The sequence below is a fragment of the Pongo abelii genome, chromosome 1 (assembly GCF_028885655.2).
Source record: "Pongo abelii isolate AG06213 chromosome 1, NHGRI_mPonAbe1-v2.0_pri, whole genome shotgun sequence".
NCBI classification, from domain to species: Eukaryota; Metazoa; Chordata; class Mammalia; order Primates; family Hominidae; genus Pongo; species Pongo abelii.
The window spans coordinates 200,695,324-200,715,716 of record NC_071985.2 but is presented as its reverse complement, the minus strand read 5'-3'; the positions used below and the strand labels follow the sequence as shown (position 1 = coordinate 200,715,716).

At 49.2% G+C, this 20,393-nt stretch overlaps 2 protein-coding genes across 18 annotated transcripts in view; one reads left to right on the top strand and one right to left on the bottom strand.

Moving 5' to 3' along the window:
- Positions 1-4,432, top strand: part of S100PBP (S100P binding protein) — a 41,978-nt gene extending 37,546 nt beyond the window's left edge. For all 11 annotated transcript variants that reach the window (XM_063713581.1, XM_054538284.2, XM_063713571.1 and 8 more), the window contains one exon: positions 1,495-4,432. In XM_063713581.1, coding sequence (XP_063569651.1) covers positions 1,495-1,609 — 115 coding nt within the window. In that variant the 3' untranslated portion in view covers positions 1,610-4,432. The remainder of the gene's footprint in view (positions 1-1,494) is intronic.
- A 3,394-nt stretch (positions 4,433-7,826) lies between these two features.
- Positions 7,827-20,393, bottom strand: part of FNDC5 (fibronectin type III domain containing 5) — a 31,103-nt gene continuing 18,536 nt past the window's right edge. Inside the window, exons 1-6 of one of the 7 annotated variants that reach the window (XM_054538369.2) lie at positions 16,233-16,493; positions 14,462-14,577; positions 13,764-13,962; positions 13,327-13,416; positions 10,221-10,354; positions 7,827-9,852 (exon numbers count right to left, since the gene is read on the bottom strand). In XM_054538369.2, the coding sequence (XP_054394344.1) occupies positions 9,847-9,852; positions 10,221-10,354; positions 13,327-13,416; positions 13,764-13,962; positions 14,462-14,577; positions 16,233-16,470 (783 nt within the window). In that variant the 5' untranslated portion in view covers positions 16,471-16,493 and the 3' untranslated portion in view covers positions 7,827-9,846. The other 6 variants (XM_054538356.2, XM_054538363.2, XM_063713586.1 and 3 more) reach the window with 6 other exon arrangements.

Genomic DNA, 20,393 nt, shown 5'->3' with positions numbered 1-20,393 from the left:
TCGGTACAGATGGAACCATCCATTTTTCTTTGAATATTTTTGACCCATGGTTGGTTAAATCCATGGATGTAGAACCCATGGATATGGAGGGTCAGCTGTATATCCAAAGCCTAACTATTTCTCATCATTTGACCTGGATTGTTGCAAGTCTCCTAAATGCCCTCCCTGCTTCTGCCCTTGCCAGTGCATTGTTCACAACTCAGCAGCCAAAGAAAGAGATTCTTTTAAAGCATAAATCATATTTGCTCAGTATTTCCCAGTGGCTTCCCATCTCACATCTTCCCATTCTCGTAATCCCCTACAAAGGCCTATATGCTTTGGCCTATGCTCACCAACCTCATCTCCTAATACTCTTCCTCTTGCTTCAGGGCCTTTACAGTCATATTCCCTCTGTAGTTGTCAAAATCATAGCATTTCTCAGAAGGAAAGGCAGTGTAGTGTAATTGTTATTAGATAAATTCTGGAGTCAGATGTGAATTCAAATCCAGTTCTTCTGCTTATTCTACTGTATGACCTTGGGTAAGTTATTAACCTGAGGCTCAATTTCCTTACCTATACAAGGACTTAATGAAAATACTAGTAGGATTGTCACAGTATTAAGTGAGGAGAGGTATTTAAAGAATTCAGCAAGTACTTGCATATAGGAATAGATAAATGTCAGGTACTGTTACAGTTATTTTCAACCCTGGCTACTACTCATAATCACCTGCGGAGATGTCTAAAAATACAGATGTTTGTATCCTGATTCCAGGTATTCTAAGTCATTAAGTCTGGGAGGAGGGAGAGGCCAAGAATCCATATCTGTATTTGTTTTTTCTTTTTCTTTTTTTAAATTTTAGAATGCGTATCTTCAGAAAGCTTCCTAGATTATTAGGAGCACTTTCAGAGTCGAAAATGGGATCAAATTATCTCAGAGCATCTTGCTCAGAACTGCAGCCCAGCACATAACTAAAAGAGACTTTTAAGAAATTTTACTTTGAGTCTGTGCTGTTAATTTTTGAGTCTCTAAACTCACATGATGACTTACCTTTCTGGGAATTTATTCTAATTTTAACTACTGTGTCCTGAGCAACCTTGAGCTGTGTCAGACAATGAGGTCCTTTTGGAGGTACAGGTCTGATACAAACAATGAAATATAGATCCTACCCTAAATTCTTCTGGAGGAAGAAAATGGGTTTTTTTTTTTCTCCCCTACTTACACATTATTCTACATTAGTTTTCCTTAGAACATTGTGTATATGGCACATAGCACCATAATATCTATGGGAATTAGGTGGCTTTGGGAGTTGGAAAGAAATAGCACTTATGGTGTGGTGTTCATATAAATGAAATAGTATAAAATTTCTAAAATTGCGAGAATTGAAATATAAAATTAATATCTGATTTCCAAAAGAAAGATTTTCTTACAATTGTTGTGCTGGCCTTTTTTTATGTACAGATAGCCATTCTAGTTGAAATAGCCTTCCTGTTTGTACTCTCCCTCTCTCTTGATAGAAACTACGCCCGCCGACAGAAACATCTGCAAAGATACAGTCTGACTCAGTGGGTTGACAGGAACATGCGAAGCCACCATCGGTTCCAGCGTCTCCCAGACTTCTCGTACAGTTAACTTGTGTCATCCCATCAGCAATGAAGGTCCCTATCCAGGGTCCTGCTTGGAGCAGCATTTCATGTTCTTTTGCTGTTTTGTGCTTTGCCGATTTTGGATTTTATTTTTCACAAGGTTTTTATTTAAAAAACTCATCACCTTTTGGAAATGCCCATTGCCGACTTGAATTTTTTTGTATGAAGTCCCTCCTGATTTTGTGTGTGTGTGTCTGTGTTTAAGCAAGCGTTCGGTTGGTATAGTTTTTTTTGTTTTTTTAATTTAAATTGAAGGTAGCTGCCTCCTGAAAGCCAGCATTAAGCCAGAACACCCAGGTTCAAGCAAAAGACCCACCTCTCTGCGGAGGCAAAGTCTACTTTCTGGTACCTCAAAGAAATCATTGTTCAATCTCCCATAAGGAAGAGATTCTTTACCAGGCTGTGAGCCAGTGTTAGGTGACTTGTGAATGGACATAAGTTACTTTTAACAACCCCTCTTATTTTTTATTTGAATCCTCTGAATACCTGTCAGTATTTTAAAGTTGGCAATCCAGGACATTATAAGTAGGATGGAGCAGGAGAAGAATCCTATCGAAAGGACAAATTAAAATAGTAAATCCTCTCCTCTCCCTTCTGTATGTACTAGCTGCCTTGATTTTTTTTGTTGGGGGGGGGATTTTTTCATTCCTTATTGAACTTATTTTGCACAATAGTGTTTACAAATCTTATACATCTTACTTTGACAGAAGACTTATAATACCTTGTGGTCTTGAGACTGGTTGTCTCCTTTGCCTTTCTTCAAGGATTTTCCTTTTTCTTTTTACCCCCCAGTGACCACTCTGCTCGGTAGGATTCTAGTGGCAGTATTCTTGTAACCTGTTAGACGTGGATATGCCTCTTCAGGATGGCCTCCTTGCTGTCTTTATTGAAGAGCTGCCCACCCAGGGTCTTGACTCTAGGGCAGGCTAGTGCTATTGTGGTGTCAGTTGGTATTTAGTTTCATTTGCTGAACCCCAAATTTGAGTGTTAGTTAGGGAGCCTCCATTCTGTGGGAGAGTGTGGAAAGGCACTCTTTTGTCTCCATTATTAGTTAACAAGAGGTGTCTTTAGGCCCTGGATGTTATCATCTCATTTGGTCAAGCCCCTGATACCTAGTTTCACATGGATGCTAACGTGGATGTAATATAGTTGTGACTAAGCCTATGCACAAAAGCATTACCTGATCTTAAGGTTTGGTATTCTAACCAAAGTTGACAGACTGTGCGTCTGTCTTAATGGATGTCTTAGGAGTTGGTTATTCTCTCTTTTTTTTTTTTGAGACGGAGTTTCATTCTTGTTGCCCAGGCTGGAGTGCAATGGCGTGATCTCTGCTCACCACAACCTCCACCTCCTGGGTTCAAGTGATTCTCCTGTCTCAGCCTCCCGAGTAGCTGTGATTACAGGCATGCGCCACCATGCCCGGCTAATTTCGTATTTTTTAGTAGAGACAGGATTTCTCCATGTTGGTCAGGCTGGTCTTGAACTCCTGACCTCAGGTGATCCGCCCACCTCGGCCTCCTAAAGTGCTGGGATTACACGCGTGAGCCACTGCACCTGGCCGGTTATTCTCTCTTTACAGATAGCTATAGACATCATTTTAGGAAGTTTTGCAGTCTGGCATTTGTGCTGTTGTTCATTCTCTGTGAAGGTTGTTCATAGTTGCTATAGCCTGTGTTTAGTTTTGTGATTTCATCAATCCCATCTTTCTGTGTGAGTAACGCATTCTAAACATCCTACCCCACTTTAGAAACTGACGTGGGGAAAGCTTGGTCATTTAAGCCAACAATAAATTTGGGTGAATGTCCCTAAGTGTTTACTGTTTTTATCCAGTCAAAGATTTGCTTTTCCTTGAACATTTGGTTTAAATTCTGGGGCCAAAATGCAAAGGAGAAGTTCTATTCAAAGGCAGTAGTTGAAATCTATTATTTTAGTTAGCCTACTTGGCATTTACTACATTGGTCACTTCTCCAGGCTGCCCTAAATTAGGCTGATGGAGTGAGACATGCCAAACATCCACCTTTGGGACCATAGCATAGTTAAAATTAAATGTAGTTGGAATAGCTAGCATTGCAGCTGTCTCGTTCCCTACAGAAAACCCAAGGAGTGAAGGGACAGGATTTTGCCTAGGCAAAAATCTAAGACTCATGCCCTCCTGGTACATGGGGTTTTAAGACTGAATGTGTAATAGGAGCACTGCCTTTGCCAAATCAAATGAGTGACAGGTTAACTAGAAAATGTGACAATCACATTTCCTCTTAGCTCAAATAATTCTGTTTTTCCCAGGCTTTAGCAGCTTAATTAAATCTGTTGGACTGGGGGAGGAGAGAGCTGTTCTCTAGTGGTTAACATGGTATTCTTTAAGAAGAAAAAACAAAGCCAAAGAAAACTCATTATCTGGCATGTTCGCCTTAAAGATGGTAGTGGGTAGAATCTGGAGTTTTCATCTCTTTTCAAAGCTGCATATCTCTTATATTTGGTGTTGGCCTCTAAGTCTAATATTGCAGTTGGAATTCTTGCTGTATTATTTTTTAAGCAAGTGTTAGGTGCATTTAACTGCTTTCTTCATCCATGATGACATTCCCACCATGGGGGTCTTGACAAAGCAGAGTAAAAACATGCTGTTTACATTGTTTACTTATAAGTAAGGAGCCTGAAATAACCTGTAGTTTCTAATGCAGGCCCTGATTTACTGGCGTTGTCAGTTTCAATTATGAAACTGAAGTTTGGTGCCTCCTCTTTATCATGTTTTTTCCCTTGTAGCAGTTGTGTTTAATGTCATTAAAAAGAAATAAAAGTTCTTTGTCAGTGACATATGTACTGTGGCGGTCTGTCATAGGCTTCGATGGAAGGTTATTTGACTTCTTCCTTTGCGTAGGTAGGTTAGTGGGGTGGGGAGGGGGGCGGCAGTTAGTAGAACGTGGTACTGGGAAGGCGAGGGTGCTTGCTCCCTATTCTTTTGAAGGTAAATTACAGTGTTGAGAAAGGTGTTCTAGCAGTTAAGAAATGTTGAAATTGATTGGGATTTGCAGCTACATACGGTGCATGTCAGGAGCCTGACATAGGGAGAGCCTGAAATATCATTATGCCTCAGTTTTTGCAGAGGGGGAAGATGGCTCAGCCGTGATCAGGCAGGCATTGCCTTTTATTCCTTCCCATGGCTGTGTGATTGACCTCCATATCTCTGCTTCTCTAGAGCTTGCATTGATTATGGAAGAAGCCATGCTATCCCAGAGCATTCTCTTTGAAGGGGATGTAAGAAACCAGAATCAGTGGTACAGAATTGATGGTTGTTCATAACCCAGTTTCTCCAGAAACTGCGACTTCTAAAAACTGGGTGAAGGTTGGGTAAGTGTGGGTAGATGTGGGAGACACAGTGTTCCTTAGATCCCTTTCGTGAACCAAAGCTTCTTAGACTTACCCCCAGAAGCAAGGAAAAAAGGGAAGGCAATAATAACTTGTCACCTATATTAGCCAGTGCTTTAAAAATCTGAGTTCATGCTGAGAAAACAAGTAGCAACATGTTTAGCCATGCTATCTGGCCTGCTGTGCTATAAGTTTTGTCTATAAATTCTAGACAAAATATAATATTGAGTCCATGCAAAAGACTCAATATAAGTTTGCTAAGTACTCAGCAACTTGACATTCTTGTCTCAATCTGAGGTACTCTCCTTAACCTATGCATATCTGTTTTGTTCCTATCAGGTGTAGATAGGATCTTTTGTCCATTTTACATTACGGAAAAGTGAAGAGGAAAAGGAGAAATGGACCTTCTCCAAGAGGAAGGGGGTCATTCTCTAATTAGCTTATTTTGAGCTTTTATAGGGAGAAAAAACCCAACCACCTGAAGCTAGAAAGTGGAGTTCCCTGCTTCTCTTAGTAATGTTCTGCTTTTCTAAGAGAAAACAATTATTCCTAAGCTGATTTTAGTGTATGCTTGCTTTGTATGCCAGAGCACCTGTCAGGAAAAAAAAAAAAAAAATTCCACTTGTCACAGTATCAGCTGGTCAGTGGTGGAATTCCTAAATGAACAGGCTCCTGCCTTGTCCTTGCTCCCCACCTGTCCTCCCCCTGTGACAACTGGGACATACCATAGATGGAAAATCTGGCCCTCCCCAGCACCCATTGAAGGGGTGGAATATAATATTTTGGATAACCTTTAAAGCAGTCTAAGTGATAGTCCTGAAATATATCACTAAGGAACTATTTGTTTTGAGACAGCATCTCACTCTCTTGCCCAGGCTGGAGTGCAATGGCGCAATCTCGGCTCACTGCAACCTCCACCTCCTGGGTTCAAGTGATTCTCATGTCTCAGCCTCCTGAGTAGCTGGGATTACAGGTGTACGCCAACACGCCTGGTTAATTTTTGTATTTTTAGTAGAGACAGGGTTTCACCATGTTGGCCAGGCTGGTCTTGAACTCCTGGCCTCAAGTGATCTGCCCCACCTTGGCCTCCCAAAGTGTTGGGGTTATAGGCGTGAGCCACTGCACCTGGCTAGGAACTATTTGTATACAAAGTTTTCCTTCAACTTAACTTCAAGTCACATTTGAAGGTTTGGTAATATTTTGTACGGATGGAGCTTGATGGAGCTGGGCAAGGGAGGAGGGTGAGCAGGGTGTCCCATTTATAGAAGCAATTTGTTCTTGGAGGCTACTTAAATGCACATTCCAGTAAACATCAAATAGGTTTAAAGAGAGTCAGAAATAAATCTAAAGCTCATGTTAATGGGTTGGTGAGATTTTGCACATTTTTGTAAAGGGTTGAACCAAAACTCTTAAAAATGCATTCTTGACAAGGCCCATTCTGAAAAACTAGGGAACAAGAGTAGGAGGAGAAAAGGACTCTTGCCTCATAGAAACACTCACCAGTCTGCCTGCCTTCCCTCAGACCCTGAGGTTTCCCTCATGCTCCTAGGAGGATGCAACTTGGCTCCTATTGTAGGAAGTAGGTAGAGTCTGGGAATCTTCTAAATTCTCTGTTTTTGGCAGATAAGGACACCACAACCTAACCTCAGAGAATTAACTTGCCTGAGGTGTTAGGTGATTACAAGGCAGGGTCTCCTGTCTCTCAGACCAACATTTCTCCCATAGACCTGCTGTAGTCTCCAAGTGAGGTCTCTTGGTCTCAAAGACCTGCCTGTGCCTTTCCACAGTTGTGAGAAAATGTCCGTGGATCTATGTGATGGTGGTGAAAGGATCACATCCCAAGTCTAGCTGTGTAGGGTTCGACTTTGCAACTACAGTGGATTCAGGGAAGGCTCAATTGTTATACAATTGGGAGTTTAGGGAGGTAATTAAAGGGAATGGGATTTTATCTAAGCCAAGAGTGTTACCTCCTTTTCTCTCATACCCTTTATGATGTACCACAGGCACAGATTAAGTTGAAGACAGGAAACCCCCATTAGCAGAGCTCCCTGAGCCCCACTGACTATACTATACCTAGTGCTGACTTGGGGGCTTTTCCATCATTTGGCACTAGATGGGTCCAGAGGGCCTAGGAAGTACCTCTCTGAGGTTTGGCTTAGAGTTGGTGTGCAACTCAGTTTCCTACTTTGCTGTGCAGCCTCTAAACCTTCTTTCCCTCTGCTTTCAAAACCTTCTAGAACAGTCAACTCTAAGCCCTGCTCACCGGACGTTTTCTCTCCAAGCTTCTTCCTGGCTCTGGACAGGAATGTTCAAGGTGCCCCATTTACTGGTTTTCGCTCCTTGGCTAATGTCATCATTACTCTTTCAGCCTGCTGTTGGGATCATAATGGTGTTCCTTTAACAGCCTAGAACAGCACGCTGTGAATAGTGAGCTGCAGAAAGCAGCTTTTGCTGTTCCCCTTCACTTCCTTCCTTACCCTGGGGAGAAACAAGAATTGCATTCCTTTGGCCAGGAAAAGCACCCAGCCCCATCCAGAGGGGAAAACCCTTTGTTTTAAAAACTGAGTACCAGCCTGCATACCTATCTAGTGAGGCAGCCCAAGCTTGGTTTGGGGGAGCCTCAGTAATAGGATGATGGAAAAGCTATTTTCTTCTCCTACACGTGCACCCCCATCTGTTTGAGATTTCCCTTCCAACTCCAGCTTGGCTGGCAGGCATGTCCCTAAGAAGCTGCAGGCCAAAATGGAGAGAAACTGACTCCCTCCTCCACACATCCTGACTTGCTGCCAATTGCCAGAAAAAGAGGGCAACATTTGGGCATTTACCAGAAGACAAGGATGTGCCTTTTCATTTGTCTTTTTATTTTACATTTAAAAAGTGGTTATTGCTCTAAGTGGATCAGAGGTAAGGACCTCTCCCCTAAGGAGCCTTGGCCTTGCAGCCCCATTCAGCAGGGATGGAAGTCACAAGACAATGAGTGGAGCCTCATGCCCTCCCATGAGGAAGCCCTTAATATTGCTGACATCTGCCCTTTATCCTGTCTCTCCTCCCCAGTGCTGCCACACTTGGGCAAAGCAGAGTGGTGGCAGACCCAGCCTTGAGAGCTCTTGTAGACCGGAAGGAAGGGGCGGTCATTTGGTGATGGCTTCTGGCTCTCTGGCTTGGGGACCAATGCTCTTACCATTCATTTCAACAAATATTTACTGAGTACCAGGCTTGTGCTAGGTGTGGTTCTCCCACATCCATCTTTGGCCACCAATGGAAGATGCAGAGGTCCACCTCTTCCCATGCAGGCATCTGGCAGCCGTAACTCGTCAGTCCTAGGGAAGAGTCTACCTTCCCTCATCAAGCACCATTTTTTTAAACCAGAAAGGGGCAGTGGAGAGAGAGAGACCTGTCACCTCACACCACTCAGGCTCTAAGGAAGGACATGAGGACCCTGGGTAACTCACGGAACCCTGGATGAGATGGCAAGATATGAAAACCCCAGAGGCGAGTGGTGATAGCCAGGGCTGCTCTTCCTGTCCGTGGTGAATGGCTCAGGCCTGCCTTCCAGCAGCTTCTACTCCAGAAGGGGTGTTTTAGTAGCCCCCAGAATGCCAGATGTGATGTGACTTTTCAGTTGTCCAAGCTAGCATTTCTGAAACTCCAAGAGATACTTCCTAAATAAATTGGACCAGAACCTTCCAAACTGATGATCTTTCAGTCATAAGGGTCAAAGAAGATAGAGGATGCAGGCAACCAGCTCAGTCTTTGGGGGAATTTCTCTGCCCTCTAGAATGCGGCCTTCTGATTTTTGTTTTCCAAAAGAGACAAACCAGGTAACATCTTACACGCTTGCAAAGGTGTGCATCACACCACAACATGTTCTTGATGGCTGGATCCAGAAAAGGCTTGATGGCAGCCATGATCCTGCCTGGCAGGCAGCCCCACAGCTTCTCTGATGTTCCTTGGTCTGAAAGACACAGCTTGAGTCAGTCCTTGTGCTTGTCATCTCCCAGGGCTTTGTGCATTTTCTCAAAGAGGAAGCCAGTCCAGGAGAGGCGAGGCAGAAGGCTGTGTCTCATGCAGCTTTGCCTTTTCCAGAATGGGGCCAGGCCTTTTAGTTTTGTGGCTTATGTTTATTTTTTTGCAGAATTTGGGTTTGTAGTTCAGCCTCCTTCATCTGACTAGGGCAAGGAGAAGAGAGAACTGTGCAGCTAGCTGCACCTCCTCCCCACTGCTGCAGTCGTCCCTCTCCCTGTGCCCGTGGGCCTGGGGACCAGCTGAGAAGAAAAATGGAATCCTTCTCCCTGCAGACAGGCAGTCACGCTTCAATGATGTTCACTGAGGGCTTGTTTGGAAACTGGGAGGAAAAAAATGAGAGAAGTGGCCAGGCCTAATTGTGAATAGCCTTCTTGCAAGGCTGGAAACAGGACAGAAGACGGAAAGGAGAAGCAGCAGGGCTGCAGCCTAAATAAGCCAAGCTTTTGTCCCTTGTAGAAAGAAAAGAGAAGCCCTGCCTGGATGTCTTGTCTTTTTGCCTTTTCAAACCCAGCCTTCAGCCTCACTCAACTGAATGGCCAAACTGGGTCTTGGGCCCATAGCCCCTGGCACCCAGTCTACCCCCAGCAGTCATCCCTCTGAGTGCAGCCTCAGCCACTGACATTGTTGAGGTGCTTCTGGAGATGGGGGTTAATAGGAGGCTTCAGGAAAGTGCGCCAGAGAGAGGACAGTAAGCCAGAGGGTATAGGAGATGGAGGGAAGAGATGTAGAGAGGGCCAGATGTTTGTTGGATAATCATCATCAGAACCATGAGATCCTCTCACATTCTCTACTGTCTGTCTTCTTAGCTGCTGAGGGCAAGCACTGAAAAGGTTTTCATATCTGTTTTACAGAAGAGGAAATGAAGGTACAGCGGTAAAGCACCTGCCCAAGGTCACAAGGCACAGCAGGAGCAGGAATGGGCCAGACACCCCACTCCTATTGTCCTGCGCCAGCCAAGAATTCTGCCCTCCCCACTCACTGCTTTTTTTTTTTTTTTTTTCTTCAAATCACCACTGGCCCCTGGCACCCTGCAAAAGGAGAGGATCCAAAATCAACTTGCAGTGTCCCTGTGTCACATAGGCAGCAGCCAAGTCTGGCTGTGCCCAGCTGTCACCATGCCAGGCCCCGAGCTGACCCCCTCTGCAGTCCAGGGATTACCAGAGCATGAGACACAGGGTGGCCCACCCAGGCCCAGGTCTTGCCCTCACCTTGCTGCGGAGAAGCCCCCCGCCCTGGTGCTCTGGTGTGCTGGTTTCTGATGCACTCTTGGTTTTTTCCTTGTTGTTATTGGGTTCATTGTCCTTGATGATGTCATACTGGCGGCAGAAGAGGGCGATGACACCTGAGCGGGGACAAGTGAGCAGTCACAGGCCAGGGCCTGGGTTCCTGCCTCCCCTGCTTCTTTCCCACTAGTGCTTGCCAATGAATGGTCTCTCCAGATTGTACCTCACCCGTACTACTGCAGCACCCTCCCTCTGCCCTCTGGCTCCTGTTTTCACCTGTGCCCTCACCAACCACCCCTTTCACTGCTGCTAGGCTGATCTTCCTACAATATGTGTCTGATCATATCTCCTCTCCTCCTTTCCTTTAAACCTCTGACAACGGCCAGGTGCGGTGGGTGGCTCACGCCTGTAATTCCAGCACTTTGGTTTTGTTTTTTGTTTTTTGTTTTGAGATGGAGTTTCTCTCGTTGCCCAGGCTGGAGTGCAATGGCGCGATCTTGGCTCACTGCAACCTCTGCCTCCCAGGTTCAAGTGATTCTCCTGCCTCAGCCTTCTGAGTAGCTGGGATTACAGGTATGTGCCACCACGTCCAGCTAATTTTGTATTTTTAGTAGAGACGGGGTTTCTCCATGTTGGTCAGGCTGGTCTGGAACTCCTGACCTCAGGTGATCCTCCCACCTTGGCCTCCCAAAGTACTGGGATTACAGGTGTGAGCCACCGTGCCCGGCAATCCCAGCACTTCGGGAGGCCAACGTGGGCGGATCACAAGGTCAGGAAATAGAGACCAGCCTGGCCAACATGGTGAAACCCTGTCTACTAAAAATACAAAAATTAGCTGGGTGTGGTGGCAGGTGCCTATAATCCCAGCTACTCAGGAGGCTGAGGCAGGAGAATAGCTTGAACCTGGGAGGCAGAGGTTGCAGTGAGCTGAGATCAGGCCACTGCACTCCAGCCTGGGCAACAGAGAGAGACTCTGTCTCAAAGAAAAACAAACAAAAAAACCTCTGATAGCTCCTGTTTTCCCTGAGGGGAAAATAGAAACAATAATAGCATTTGTTGAGCTTGTGCCAGGCCCTGTGCTGTGCACTGACATATTCTATCTCACTTAATCCTCACAACTCTGTGAGGATACCTATTATTATCATTCCCAGGGTACAAGTGAGGACACTGATGCAGAGAGAGTTTCACTAACTTAACTCAAGGTCACACAGTGGTGGAACTAGGACATGAACTCCAGGGCCTGCAGTCTGTTAAATGTTTAGTTTTATCAAACTAATAATACATGAACAGAATGTTTTTTGAAAGTCAGACAGTATTAAGGCAGCCAACTCCAGTCCTTCTAGGTGTTTTCCCAATTTTACCTCTATATTTAGAATGTTATTTCTTGATCTATTTTAGAAGTCTGTTGACTTCCAAACGTAGTAGATAAAACATAACAACTTCCTCTACTTCCCTCCCTATTATCCTAACAAAATTACATCACAATTTTGGGTTAATTTGCTATGTTTATATTGTTATGATTATATAAATACTGTGTGTGCCAAATGTAATAACGCACCATAAGCAAACCTCCTCTTTTGTACAACCCTTTGTTTTTCCCTCATTTTTCCAAGTGCCTCTTTTTCTGTGTGCCTAAGGAACATTTTTTTTCCAAATGCTTCTACAATACAGCCTGCCTTTCTCAACCACCATGCTTAATAAAGCTTTAGCATGGTATTCAAATCCCTCAAAAGACTCCAGTCTGCAGCCTCGCCATCCTTTACTCCCCCACGTTCTACCCTCTCTCTTGGATTGCAGCTGCCCTGAACCAGACTGAGCTTACTTTATTTCTTGAACACACCATGCCCTGAACACTATTCCTCTTTTGGCTGCCTGGTGAACTCCTATTTATCCTTCAAAGCTCAATTCCCATGTTATCTCCTCTCTGTGTTTTTCCTGATTTCTAACCCACAGTTATTCCCTCTCCTCTGCTCTCCTACATGGTACTATCATAGCACTCATCACATTGGATTATAGTTAAGTTCAGCCCAAGAAAATGAAAAAAGAAGAGTAAACGAAAAGAAAAAAAAAAAAGTTCGGGCCTGGCTTCGCCCAGACAGTTCTTTGCAAGCAGAGGGGTCTTCTTAGTCATGATTGTAGCACTACTGTTTGGGCTGGAGTGATTGTTCAGTAAATGCTGGTTGAATTGAGTACAAAGATGAATGAAACTTGGCCTTTACCAGCCTGGGCAACATAGCAAGACCCTATCTCTACAAAAAACAAAAAATTAGCCAGGCATGGTGGCACATGTCCGTAGTCTCAGCTACTCAGGAGGCTAAGGCATGAGGATCACTTGAGCCCAGGAGGTCAAGGCTGCAGTGAGCTGTGATTGCACCACTGCACTCCAACCTGGGTCTCAAAAAACAAAACGTTGGTCTCAAAAAACAAAACGTTTGTCTCAAAAAACAAAACAAAACAAAACAAACAAAAAAAACTTGGTCTTCATTCTCAGGGAGCTCACAGACCACAGGTAAAGGAGAGACATGAGCCGAACTAACTTACACAAGAAGGGCTAAAGAGAGGAGTGAACAGTATGCGGTGGGGGTGTGGAAGCAGGAGGGCCATTCTAATGGATGGATTGAGGGAGTTTTCACGGTGGCTGTCTCACAGCCATGGCGGCTGGGTCTAGAAGGGTGAGTAGGTTAGGATAATGTCCCCAGGCTAGGCAGTGACTTCCCTTGAGCTTCCCAGGCCTGGACCCCTGGAAGCACAGCACCCCAGAAGAGGAAAAAAAGGCTGTGGCCATGACCAGAGGTAAAGGGCCTGTGGAAGTGTCCAGCCCCAAGAAGCTGAACCTTTTCTGAGGGAGGGCGAAGGCAAGTACTCATCTAATCCTATAAGGCAGCTAACAATATGCTGGTTTTTTGGTGAAGAGTGAGGTAGAGAAGGGGTCAGATCTGGTTCCCAGAACTGTCGTTGGCAGGACTTGGAGACTTTTCACCTTAGAGATGTCCAAACCCCTTACCCTTTTTTTCATGAGAGAAGGGGCTGGTCAGACTCCTCCATTTCCCAGAGGCTGAGGGAAGAAGAAGGGCTCGGAGGCCAGACTCACCTGCCCACATGAACAGGACCACGACGATGATCAGCACCTCGCCTGTCCGCAGCTGTTGGTTCCTCCCCATCTCTTTCATGGTTACCTCATCTGCAGGGAGAGAGACACTAGATCCAGCGCTCCTTTCCTCCCTCAGCCACTCCTCTAGGGCCAGGCCCAAGACAACAGAGCTGATTTCTACAGGTGCCCACACATCTAACATACATTCTAGAATGCCCTGATGGCTACTTGGGGTGGCAGTGATAGGACTGAGTCTAAAGGGAGTTTATATGCTCAGCGTCTTGTGATGGACTAGCGTGAACCCTGTCTCAGGTACTGCTTTACTTGCCAGCAGGGGGTGAGGGGGAGGAGACAGAGCTTTCCTCAAGCCACCCACTGGTCTGGTCCTGACCACCCCTCACCCCACCCCATTCCTCTTAACAGTGACCCGGGCCTGCCTTTGTTCTTGGAGGCCATCTTCTCAGCCTCACGCGGGGTCTTGAAGAGCACAGGCTCGCTGGCTGGGCTCTGGCCCTGAATGGAGATGGCCTGCACATGGACTATGTACTCTGTATCCTCCTCCAGGTCCCAGAGGGCACACGAGCGGGTGGTGGTGTTCACCTCCTGGATGAAGCGCAGCATCCGCACATCCTTCTTCTGTAGACAAGCGCCGGTCACTGCTGTCAATACTCAGTGACCAGCCCCGCTCCTGCCTACCTCCCAGTGGTGACAAAGCCTTTACATACACAATCTTCATCATTCCATCACCTCCGCTATCAATATCTCCATTTTACAGGGAAGGAAACAGGTTCAGAGAGGTTAGGGAAGTTGCCCAAGGCCACACATCTAGTAAGCACAGGAGCTAGGTCCTAAATGCAGATGTCTCTGAGATTAAAACCATGCTCTTAATTTCTATGTTCCACTTGAAAGTTCCCGAACCCTCCCTCACTGACTGATTCTCTTCTAGAGAATTTTCAGACATATGTCTGAATGGGGCCCCAATTTTCAGACATATGTCCAAATTCCTGTTCATCTCCCTTGCCCCAAGTTCCTATTTCCTTTCTATTTCTCCATCACCACCACCGCCACACTCCTACCCCCATCCGCCACTACTGTCTTGATGTGTCCTTCCCTCCTAAGGACAGTGGAGCATTACCTGCTGGGAGATGGCAAATCCGATGACAACCTCATCCTCCAGAACATCCCAGCTCACCACTGCAGAGTTGGCCTTGAGGTGCCTGACGGTGACGTTCACTGGGGCTGAGGGACTGTCTGGGGGATGGGGAGGCACCTAAGCCTGAGCATCCCCTGTTGTGAGGCCCAGACCCACTGTCTCATAAGTAAGAAGGGGAAACCTGGGGAAGGCCATGCAGGAGGGGAAGGAACAAACTAAGGCCTCAGGTGGGGTCCAGTGACATGGCTCTCAGCTCTTCAGTGGGTTGAAGAACCAAGCCCAAGAGGCCCCAGGCTCCTCATGACTGGGATGGAAGCCCCTGCTGGCCACAGGCCAGCCCCACGAGGGGTCCAAGGCTCAAAGTGATGGGCCTGGGCCAGGGCCATATCTAAGGGATGGGTGGTTAGAGTTGTGGAGAGAGTTATGTAGGGGACATAGGTGGACAGAAACTGAAGGTTAGCTGATGAAAAGCAGACAAAAGGACTCCCAGTCCAGTGCTCTTTTGACAATACTGCCCTGTCCAATGAGTGACCTTGAGCGAAGGAGAAAGACCCAGAGATCGAGAAGTGTCAGGCTGGGGTGAGCCCTGGACTGGAAGTGAGGAGAACAGAAGTATCCCCAGAACTGTGGTGGCCCAGGCAGAATAAAGCCTGGGGAAGAGTCTGTGTGAGCCTCTTATCCATGCTCTTCCAGCCCCAAGATGCAGGTGGGGAGGTGGCAGAGGAAGATGGGGTCACTCAGAGCAGGGCCCCTCCATGGCGAGTGGAGAGGAGAGAACAGGTAGGGGAAGAGGATGAATGAGGAATCACTCCAGAAGGGACAGGAGGGAAGTGGGGGTGAGAGTGATAGGGATAGTTGGGGTCAGTGAGGAAAACCGTACAGGAGAGGGGCAGTGCAGTCACATAAGCCTCTGTATCTTCCAAGGGGCAGGTGCAGCACAGGGCAGAGCTGGGCCTGAGCAGCACCCCTCGCACCACAGAGAGTGAACTTGAGACCCAGGGGGCTGGGCCTGGGACTTGAAGGAGACAGAGCCAGACATGGAGAGGGAGGTGGAGAGACAGGACACAGACAGGTGGCGGCAGACACAGAACCAGAGGATAGAGAAGTGGGGCATCTGAGAAAGACAGCTGCGAGAGAGCGCTCCCCGAGCCACGGAGGGAGAGATGAGCCGGGCAGCGGCAGCCAGGAGGGACAAAGACAGAGTGGCAGGAGAGGCTGGGCAAGGACGGGCCGGCCCCATGGGGCAGGCCAGACACTGCACCAGCTCAGGGGTGCCGGGGCCCACCCCACGCCCTGCGCCCTCAGGTGCCAGCCCCCATCCCCTTCACACGTGCTCCTGCACAGCGGGACCCCATCTGCCCCTGCAGAGTTGGCCTGCAGGGCTTTGAGAGGTCCTGGGGACACGGAGAGAGGCCCAGGTGGGGGAACTGGTGTCCTCAGCTGCTCCCTGGGCCAAAGAAGGGCGCTAGGGAAGCTGAGGCAAAGACCTGGGGTTAGGGGAATGGGATTAGGGGACTGGGGACCACAAGACCCTAGGAAACCCAGGGCTGAGGTGACAGGGGAGGTTTGGAAACTGAAGGACAGGTCTGGGGGTCAAGGAGGTAGGGAAGACGCTAGGGGTTGGGTTAGGGGAACAGTGTTTGGGCCGAGACAGGAGTCCCTAGGGGGCAGAGAAAGGACCAGGGGACTCCCAGGTAGCTGGGCTCGAGAGGAGCCTGCCCCGGCGCCGGCCCCCCGCCCCGGGCCCCCTTACCCGCCTGCACCAGCGCGAAGCAGACGCAGCCCAGCCACAGGCGGAGCGCGGCGCGGGCGCGGGGCGGCCAGGCGCTCGGCGACCCGGGGTGCATGGTGGCTCCTCCGGCCGGCAGGCCCGGGGCGGCGCAGGGGGACGCGGCCCCGGCGCCCGGCGGCCGCTCGCGCTCGCGCTCCGGCCCGCGGCCCGGCCGGCCCGGCCGGCCCGGCCGCCCCGCGCCGCCCCGAGCCGCCTGCATGTCGGATCCGCGGACAGCGACTCCCGCGCGGCGGCGGTGGCGGCGGCCGCGTCCACGTCGGGCGCCCGGGGGGCGGGGCGCCCCCGCTGCGGGGAGAGGTGCGGGGGCGGGGTGAGGACCGGAGGGCGCCCCCACTCCCGCCCCCGCTGCCTATTAGGTCCTCTGCGGGGGAGGAAGGGGCGGGGGAGAAGGGGCTTCGCGGACCCACGGCTCCTACCCTCTCACCGAGCGGGAGCCCAGCGGGGTTCTCCGCGCCCCCGCCGCCGTCACTCTCTCGCCCGTGCACAGCCCTGACTCGGCTGCCGCTTTCTGCCCTTTCCCAGGGTAGAGAGAGGACAAGTGCCACGGAGATGCCCGTTTGTGCCCCCACCCCGAAGCGCGCCTCCCTTCCCTGGGCCTAGGGATCCCCTCACTCCACGCTAGACCCGAGGCCTTGCAGCTGGGGCAGACGGGAGCAGAGGGGAGACATCAGAGTAAGGCTGGGGTGAGCAGAGAGTGCTAAGTGCACACTAGGGCTCCGTGTTTCCAGTGGGGTTGGGAAGAGGCTGCTCTGACTCACTGGAGAGTCCAGCTCTGTGACCCCAGGCCAGCCCTTTTCCTTCATTTTCATCCCCATAGTGAGGGCAGTAATGAGCGTCTACCAGGGGCCAGATACTATGCTGAGCTTTCTTTGCATTATGTGGCTTAATTCTCAGGGCAACCCTGTAAAGTCATACTCTGTGCACACTTTGCACAGGAGGAGCCTGCAGCTTGGACAGGCTACTTGACTTGTCCAGGGACCCACAGCAGAGCCAGGATTTGAGCACAGGCTGATCTGACTCCCAAAGCTGTGCTTAACTGAACTGTCTCCCCACCCAGAGTGACTTCACCCATCCCGAGATTCCTGAGATTCTAGAATTGGCCGGGGCCAGCCCCTCCCCAGCCAGAAAACAGTCTGCAAGCAATCTCTCTAAGAGCATCTCTGAGAGGGGGAGTGGCTCCAGCCTCCTTCCCTCATCCCAGCCAGAGAAACAAGGTGGAGGAGGGAGGCATGGACCAGGGCTCAGGGCCTTTTGTCTCAGCAAGAACCCCTGAGCCCCCTCCCACGACTATCCGAAATTCCACCATTAGCGGGGCATTCCTTTGGGTCCTAAAGGTTTTCCAGAAGCCCTGGAAGGGCTAATTTTCTTTGGAAAGGAGACGTCTTGCAAAGTTCTGCCACAGAAACGTCTTCAGGGTCTTCCTCTCCATCCCCCTGGTTTTACATTAAGGAAGTGAGGTCTAGCGATGTGAAGAGCTTGGTGCAAATTCACACAGTGGGTCAAGAGGAGCGGTAGACAACCCTCCTCTCCTAATGCCCACCCAGGACTCCCTCACTGGCCCTGAGTTTCTCCTTGGTCACCTTGGAAGGGGTGAGATGGAAGCGAGCTTAGGGGCTCTTGTTGAGCAGCAGAATTTTCCTGCCCATCCCCTCAGTGCCCCCAGACCTGCCCCACTTGGCAGGGTGACACTGCCCAGCCCCATCATTTCCTCTGCCACATACCTTGTCCTGGGAGAGCCTCAGCTGGGACCTCAACCGTTTGGGAGAAGAGCCCTGGAGCCAGAGCACCTCTCTCTCTCTTTGCTGTCTTTCTCTTTCTCTCTCCTTATTATCTTCTCTCTCTTTCTCCCCGCAGCTGCTGCCTGCCCCACCCCACCCGGCCCCGCCCCACCAGCTGCAGCTTAGCCCCTAGGGACCCCCCACCCCCCATCCATCAGACAGGAAGACAACCAGGAGGCCCGCAGGAGCAACTGGAGCCTCTTCAGGCCTCCATCACAGGAACCAGCAGGAAGGAGAGGGTTCAGTTAGAGGACACAGAATCTACTCCCATCCCTGCAGGAGAGAAAAGGAGGGAGGGTCCTGGTGGGGTCTTGGCCTCCAGTCCAGCGCTGGGGAAAGGGGAGCTTTGGCGCCACCTGCTGGCCTCTTTGGGTAAAACGTAGATAGATGTGGGGCATTGGGAGGGAGGAGATAGCAGTGCCTGAGGGCTTGAAAGAGAAGGCGGCTGAAGGAGGGGGCTTGGAGGATTGGGAGGATTTGGAGAGTTGGGACTGTGGGGGTACAACCTTCTCAGGCCTCATGATGCATGGGGTGCTTGGGCCTTAATTCTGGGGAAAGCCCTGGTGCCTGGAATCTGGCAGCCAGTGGGAGCTGGCTGGGAGGATTTAGTGGAGCCCTGGGTGAACTTGGGAGGGAGCTGTCAGAAGCAGCCACTGCAGTCCAGGGTGCTGGCTCACGCCTGTAATCCTAGCACTGTGGGAGTCCGAGGTGGGTGGATCACCTGAGGTCAGAAGTTCGAGACCAGCCTGGCCATGGTGAAACTGCCTCTACTAAAAATACAAAATTAGCTGGGCATGGTGGTGCATGCCTGTAATCCCAGCTACTCGGGAGGCTGAGGCATGAGAATCATTTGAACCCGGGATGCAGAGGTTGCAGTGAGCTGAGTGCACCGCTGCATTCCAGCTTGGGCGACAGAGAAAGACTCCGTCTCAAAAAAACCCAGCCACTTTATGTACCCCATCCCTTAGCACAAGGCTTATGATGCAGTTGGGGCTCATTAAATGATTGTTGACTGTATAGAAAAAAAATCATTCTTCCATCGTATGTTTATTGAGTACCTATTATGGACCAGGCCCTGTGTAATATTCTGGAAACACAGCAGTGAAAGAATGAATGAAACCATAAATGTCCTCCCAAGCTGCACTCACTGGGCTTCATTTGGAGGATTCCACAGACACCCCCTTGAGGGCTAGCCGGTCACTTACACATTGACACCTAATGGGGTCACCAGCATTTGGATCCTCCTGCGTGTCCAGAGTCTCAGCGCCTAACTCGGGCTGCAGGTGCCCAAGCCAGCCCCGGGTACCCATTTAGAATAGGAAGGTTCCTTTTTATAGCCTAGGATGGTGATGGCCCCAGTCAAGGGTGGTCGCTAGACACCCCTTACCCGCCCTGCAAATCACAGGAAGAATCAGGAGGTCAGGAGTTGCTTTGGGGATATAATAATTGAGCACCTACTTTATCCATGTTTTTATTTTATTTTATTTTATTTTATTTTGAGATGGAGTTTCACTCTTTTGCCCAGGCTGGAGTGCAGTGGCATGATCTTGGCTTGCTGCAATCTCCACTTCCCAGGTTCAAGCGATTGTCCTGCCTCAGCCTCCCGAGTAGCTGGGACTACAGGTGCCCACCACCACGCCCGGCTAATTTTTTAATTTTTAGTAGAGATGGGGTTTCATCATGTTGGCCAGGCTGGTCTCGAACTCCTGATCTCAGGTGATCCACCCACCTCAGCCTCCTAAAGTGCTGGGATTACAGGTGTGAGCCACTGCACCTGGCCTTTATCCATGTTATTTTGAGTCTTAGGCTGGTATGTGTCATTAGCTTCCATTCCACATCAGGAAGTTGAGGATCAGAGAGGTAAGAGGACTTGCCCTGTGTCACACAGCCAGTGAACTATAGAGACATGTCTCAAATTAAATTATGTGGCTGCAAGTTGAGGGCTTGCTCCAGTCTGCCTACCACCTCCCCTCACCTCTAAGGACCTCTGAGGACAAGGATCCAGGGCTCAGGGCTCACCAGAGGACATCACATCAATCTCCTTCCCTGAAGGGCTCAAGGGGACTTATTGCTCACAGAGGCAGTTGCTAATCCCAGGGCCAAGACAAGGGACCCCCAACTCACCCAACACTTTTCCCGTGCTGACACATTATGTACATAAGGGAAGCCTCTTTGAATCCTCAGAGGAGTTGGAATTATACCCACTTTACAGATGAGGAAACTGAGGCTTGAAGAGAAGAAGGGGCTTGCCATGGGTCATACAGCTGGGAGACATTGATCTAGCCTCTCTGATCCTCAAAATCCCCATCATGGCAATGATGAAGTCAGGCCAGTTTAGTATTTC